The 6664-nt window shown below is 48.1% G+C and overlaps 3 protein-coding genes across 3 annotated transcripts; 1 reads left to right on the forward strand and 2 right to left on the reverse strand.

Moving 5' to 3' along the window:
• On the reverse strand, nt 1-324 carry TRV_00151 (BET3 family protein; the record flags this gene model as incomplete). The annotated part of the gene is made up of 1 exon (XM_003025626.1): nt 1-324. The coding sequence occupies one exon, from the start codon at nt 322-324 to the stop codon at nt 1-3; it is 324 nt and encodes a 107-aa protein (XP_003025672.1).
• A 1342-nt stretch (nt 325-1666) lies between these two features.
• Nucleotides 1667-3714, forward strand: TRV_00152 (capsular associated protein, putative; the record flags this gene model as incomplete). The annotated part of the gene is made up of 2 exons (XM_003025627.1): nt 1667-1981; nt 2140-3714. 2 exons carry the CDS (start codon nt 1667-1669, stop codon nt 3712-3714), a joined length of 1890 nt encoding a protein of 629 aa, XP_003025673.1.
• A 1626-nt stretch (nt 3715-5340) lies between these two features.
• On the reverse strand, nt 5341-6065 carry TRV_00153 (uncharacterized protein; the record flags this gene model as incomplete). The annotated part of the gene is made up of 2 exons (XM_003025628.1): nt 5341-5705; nt 5798-6065. Coding segments are annotated over 2 exons (633 nt in total), but the record flags the coding sequence as incomplete, so codon positions are not given.
• Nucleotides 6066-6664: the final 599 nt, after the last annotated feature.

Raw genomic sequence — 6664 nt, forward strand, 5'->3', positions numbered from 1 at the left:
TTACCTTTCTCCCAATCCCAGACCGACTCTATACCCCAATGACTCCAGTCTAAAATATATAGCCTCGCGATACTCTTCATCATCCATAACGGCCACAGATGACTTGCTGTCCTTCTCTTTTTCTTTCTCTCTTTCCTTATTTTTTATATCTAGTGCTTCGTCTTGCTTGACTGGGGAATCCTTTTCTCCGAGCTCGAGTTCTTGTACTATTCGTTCCGCCATAGGTACAAGCTCGATTAATAATAGATCCAGGCATGATGCGTTTAGGAAACGGGCGTGAGGATCGGAAGCGCTGAAGGGGGGTGTAGGTGTGTCGAAGGACATTGCTGCTGTTCGCCTTAGCTTGTGGGGAGGCGGTAATGGGGTCTGATTCCGTCGGCCCTTGCAGATAAAGTCGAGTGGACGGTAAGTTCGTCTATAAAGTATTAGAACTGAAGAGATTTATGCGACAGTTTTGATTGATCTTTGTCTTTCCTGGCGGTTGTTGGTGTTGCTCGAGCTCGAAGTCGCCGGATCAAACTAACCAACCAGCTAGTTAGTTAGTTAGTTAGGTCACTGATTTGTAGTTAATTAGTTATTATGTAATCATCGTCTTTATCTCGAGCTGGACGAATTCAATAATGTCCAGAAAATACAACGGAGCGTGTCCACCTCATTCTACATCTGGTGATTGATAGAGGATTGTTGGCTTTGAAGCGCTGCAGGGCACTGGAGGCCCATTGCTGCCTAGTCAAGGGTCTGTCTTCGGCTTTCGAGATACTCCGTACTTTAACTGCTACAGAAGGCATTCTCAACAGGCCGTCTTACTTGCATAGTTAACTAATAACAATATGTCACTAGTTAGCGTTCGAATAGTTCAGCTCTGGATAAGACGACATGCGTTGAAGTACTTGGTTACACATGTCTGGATATTGTTATGTCCGGGTATGCAGTCACTACAGATAATGGCAGCAGATTGTCTTCATGAGCTTCGGGTCAGCTAACTACGGACCCTGCCTTTGAACCACGCCCTACAGACATTCTTTCACATAGCAAAAGCCCACAGAGTCTACCAGCTTCGGTCCTATAGTGCGCCCTAGGTAGTTTGGAGGATTGGGTATGGAACAGCACAACCAGGTGTCACTTTCGTGGGTAGTCGGGCTGGCAATGGCACCGATTGGAGGCTCGACAGATCCTGCGCCGAGTAACTATTTTCCAGATAGACAGACAGACATCAGAGGCCCTTGGAGCCCAGCCCTTTTATAACCACTGCTTCCTGGTTAATAATAATAATAATGAGTTACTCCTGGAAATGGCCGTATCAAGACCGTCCGCCAGAGCGAGCCACCGTGGCTCGCCCCCAGAAAATAGGATTTGGGTTAATCCCAACCCCGTAAACCACTAGGAAGGCCTCAAAAATGGACCTAGAACGCACACATAAGCAACGGTAATCCGGGATTGGTGGAGCGGCAGGCTGGGGCGTACATTTTATTTCAAATGGACGAAATCTCGTATATCTGCAAACCCCTTGGCTCTGGAGAATCTTTGGATCAGCATTATATCGTTCAAGGGACGTCAGGAGAGCCTTGCACGGCCCGGATCCGACTGATGCGATGAGAATTCTATAAGCACAACCTCAGGCCTGCGACAGGGCCGCTTTGTCGATATCACTGACTAGCTAGCTACCATGCCGGTCTCGCATTCTTTCCACCGACGGCTGCTGTTTCTCACCAGCGGCGCATTCGTCCTGCTATTCATATATTACTTTGGCACCGTATACCGACACAGGCTGGGTGTTGTACCTAAACATGGCAGTACTGTGCATGAAGAACCTGAGGAGATCGAAGAGATTTGCATGGGCAATGATCCAATAAAGGCATTGTCGGACAAGGCGGACAATGCATGGCGCAAGTACGACTCTTCCCGGTCGATGACCTTCAGCGACGCTGTTGTCGAGTATCGGGTGCGGTATGGTCGCCATCCGCCGCCTGGGTTTAAGGAGGTGAGTCCTCGCTTTGTATAGCTCTATGCGTTTCACTGTCTTTGTACTTTTGCGCTGGCTTCGTGCCACTGCTGGTTCTCCTCATCGGCCCCCCTACCTACACTGGACCAATTCGGGAGGGAAAGGGAGCATATAACTAATTAACGGACTATACGCAGTGGTATATATTTGCCCGGGAGAACGACGTCCGAAATGTGGACGACTTCGATCAGATAAACGACGACCTCCGGCCGTTCTGGTCAGCGGAGCCAAAAACCATCCGGCGGAGAGTAGCTGCAGCTTGCCAGGATCACAGCGGAAACTCGATCGCGGCGATCCACATAAGGGATGGGGCTATTGCGAATATCACCGGCGATGGATGGCGGATAGATACTCTGAAGTCGCTAGTTGCGCGGTTTGCGCAGAAGCTACCAGACATGGACATTGCCATGAATACGCTGGACCAACCTCGACTCGTAACCAAGTGGGAGGACATGCAGGCCATGCTCAACAAGGAGATAGCGTCCCGTGTTACTCCTCCTGATGCCACCTATTCGTTTACAAAGAATATGGAAGGATTTTTCTCGCTGACGAGCAAAAACAACGTGACAGAGGAAGACAAGGTCAAATGGGCTGGAATCCCTTCCAAGCAGTACATGGAGATTGCGGCGACTGCCTGCCCTCCTGAATCTCCAGCCCGGAATCCAATCCTGAGTATTCAAGAGGCTGATAGCCGTTACAAAATACCCGGTGCCGGCCTGGTGTCAAACTTCAACACGTCCAGTGATCTATGCGTTGTCGGGCCAGCCATAAAGAATCTCCACGGATTCCTATTTTCGTCGTCGAGTATTAGCCACTCAGATGCTCTTATACCGATCTTTAGTGAGTGTAAGGTGAACATCAATAATGATATCCTCTTCCCGGCCAATATGTACTGGAAGGATGATGAACGATATACCTACAATGGCGCTGAAGACATTGACTGGAAGATGAAAAACGAGACGCTCTTCTGGAGAGGAGCCACTTCTGGCGGTATCCAAACAGCTGATAATTGGTCTCGAATGCATCGTCAACGGCTGGAGTTCAAGATGAACGGGACAAAACTCATTGGCAAAACAGAACGAGTCCTGCCATGCAACGACCAATCTTTAAGCTCGGGCGATTCTGCGTCGTCGAATTTCCAACCAACCGATTTCGCCAACAAGCATTTTGATTTCGGATTCACGGACCCCATGGCTTGTGTGCCAGCCAACTGCGAATTCTATAATGACACCTACACGTACAAGGAGAAGATCCCCCTTTCACATCAGTTCGTGAACAAATACCTAGTGGATATAGACGGACACAGCTTCTCTGGCAGGTGGCGTGCTTTCCTCCTTAGCAAGTCCCTAGGTATAAAAGCCACCATATTCCGTGAATGGCACGACTCGCGCCTCTTTGCATGGAGACATTTCGTGCCCCTGGACAACCGATACGATGACTTCTATGCCCTTATGACTTATTTCATCGGGACAGGGACAAATAACACTACCTCTAGCAACCCCCATGTTGCCCGTCATGACAAGACTGCGCAGAATTTGGCCCGGCAAGGTCGCGAATGGGCTGAGAAAGTTCTTCGGAATGAAGATATCGAAGCATATATGTACCGGCTTCTTCTTGAATATGGTCGAGTCATTGATGACAATCGGGACTCCATTGGCTACCATGGTGATGGCAGCGAACTAAAAGAATTTGACGAGCATTTGACGCGGTGATAATTATAATGAACGGCGATTTGGTTCATGGAATATATTATGTGTTTGTTTGTACGGAGTACATATGTGCGGCTTCGGTCTTTGCTGATTTGTGTGGTACATGCTTCAAAACTTGGGCAGCCATGTACTATATTTCATTTGGGGAAATAGGGAATCGATCATTTAGAACTTGGTTATCTATCTTATGCTATTTAATATAAATAATAATCACTTCTTTCCTCAGACTAGCTATCAGTGTTCCCTTTGCTTTAGCTGTGTGAACCAATTGTTCCGTAGAAAATCGCCCTTATTCAATGACGCTGATAGATGCTGTGGTAGTCTTTTTAAACCTATTGACAAGCAGTCCACCCTAGTTCCTATCCTGATGAAGGCAAAGATGGATGTACTGTAAAAAAAAAAGAAAGAAAGAAAGAAAGAAAGAAAGAAACCAAGAGGGTAAAAATACCGGCGAAAAACTCCACGCCTCCGTTATGCCCCGTTTGTCCGTTTCCCATCCTCGGCCCATAAATGATGACGATTGGTATAAACCCGCAGAATAAATGAGCATAGGCAAACTCCTCAAATGATCTAATAGGAAAAGGGGAAAAAAAGGGTCGGAAATAATATTATGAGAGAAAACAAGCAAGCTGCTTCCTGAAAATGCGGAAACGACTTTTATCTGTGGCCAAGAAAACAAAAAAATATTGAGCCCCTGGAGGTTCTCTATCTGTCGTAGTGATATGAGCCTGGAACCGGCGAATTCGAAGCGGAGAGCCTAAGCGGGTCGAAAGGTTGCTGATGGGTTCCATTTGGTAGGTGGAATGCGAGCCGCTTAGCGGGACGAGGGGGCTCCTCCTCGTCATCACTGCCAGTCAAATCAATGACTTGACTAATGGCCCTTTTACCGGTTGAAGGTCGAGGAGCCGATGCAACTGAGGAGGCTTCCCTAGATGGAGTGGGAGTTGTGTGTTTGATATAGGACTGGGAGTCAAATTCCCTCTTGACAGTTGGCACGCCACAACTGTCTACCTCTACTAGATCAAGGTCATCATTGTCCCCATTTTCAACACCATTACTATCCGGTGCAGCTTCAGAGACGTCGTTCGGGTTTGACCACTCCCCGTTCTGCTCAATTGTCACTTGATCAACTGACTGTGGCGTTGCACGTAGTATGTTGTCAACATACCTAGGGCATGTAAGTTGCTAGACACTGGAATTGTCAGGGTCGTTGAAGACTTACTGGTCAACCTGTAAAGCTTCAAAGCTGGTTGCTTTATAGCAGATAGGACAACTCCACGTCGGCGCCTGTTCCTGTAGTTGGAGGAAAGATGTTGCATCGAAACACTGGTTATGTGTGCAAAGTGAGGTACGACATGGAACCGAAATCCGGAGAGTTGAGAGAGGACATTTTAGTGACATTATGGCTGACGTTGTCACAATATCCGCATCCTGGGCCCTGGTCTGCACTATAGACCGTTGTAAGATTCTGGCCGCATAGTTTGAGAGATAAACAAACAACTTGGGTAGAACTTACTCTCCCTAACCACTTGCTCAGCAGAAATTGTTTTTCTGACCTGGAGCTGGGTAACCAATTCTTCCACAGGATGCTTTTGTACGAGGTTGACAACGATAAAGAATTTCTTGTGTTTATGTTAGCTGTTTGACTGCGATTTGCATGGAAGAGTGGGGGACAACCTTCTGGGTCAGAGCGTATGTCATCGTCACAGTGTTCACATAGCCTACTTTCTTCCGGATGAAGTTCGTTATATCAGCGGGTCTGGTTGTACCTGGCTTGTTTTTTAGACCGCGTAGGTTTGCTTTGACGTCGTCATGATTGACTTTGAGTTCCACTTGATGTGGGAAAGCAATGTCACTCGGAGAATAATGCGTAAGGCCATTATCTGCAGCACCATAAACCATGATCCGGAGGTTTGGATTTGATAAAAGCCGTGAGGCAGTTTCAGAGGTGAGAACAACTCTCAAGCAAACTGTATCTCGAGAGGAATCTCGAGCTTTAGAAGTAAGTCAGATATACATTGTCTTATTCTGCAGCGTATAGTTTTACGGTATTATTTTGTCGTATCGTACCTTGACATTCCATAACCGAAGTCAAAGGTTCTAGAATGGTATAAAACGGGCTTTTCTTGAAGGTCAAGCGGCCTATATAACTCCATCAGCCAGGCTCTTGTTATAAAGGGATCGACACCAACGTACCCATAGGACTTGGGGGAGGAAGAGGAACTGTTGTCCGGTATTGTGGTAATGCATGCGAAGACTGCGGCTGGGGAGCCGGAGGGTAATGCGGTGATAATGGAGTCAAGGGCGGAGGTGACGGTTGGCCCCGAGCGACTGCGTATATCCGCGCAATGAGACTATTCAGCCGGTCTTGGTTCGCCCACTCGCCGTACGCATAGTAGTTGAGGCCTGTAGCGAGGAATATGCGTTACTAAACGTAATATATATATATATATATATAGTAGGGTAGTTATCGAGAGGACTCACGGCCTATAAGCCTCGCCTGGAGTGTTAGCTTGACCCCCGAGACCGGTAGGCCCTCGCTCTTAAGGATCGCCTTCAGCTGGGTAATGATAAGCTTATACAGCGTCGCCCTGACACGCTCGACCCCTTGGTTCAGCGCCGGGGGTGCCATCTTGGCCGCTTCGCTGGTGGTTCTCGAGGCTCGCTGGTCTCCCTGGCCTGAACGGCGGGCTGTAGGTGAGGTGTTCGGGGGATCTCGAGGGGCGACTGCTCAAGCCTGAAGCAGTTCTACCATGGTATATGTTCTGTCAACCTCAGCGGCTGTTTGTGCGCTCACTCCAGTCCTCCGTTCGAGGGTCACCGTCGCAGCGTCCGGGTGCTTCTTTCTGCTGCCTTTCGCTGTTCTCGCCCACGATCGGACTAAAAAAGAAAGTTGCGGATAGGACGATGGCTTAGTAATCTTGTCCTTGATGATGTAAGCGAGGTCGAGTTT

Source organism: Trichophyton verrucosum (assembly GCF_000151505.1).
Source record: "Trichophyton verrucosum HKI 0517 chromosome Unknown contig00009_1.f1.exp, whole genome shotgun sequence".
NCBI classification, from domain to species: domain Eukaryota; kingdom Fungi; phylum Ascomycota; class Eurotiomycetes; order Onygenales; family Arthrodermataceae; genus Trichophyton; species Trichophyton verrucosum.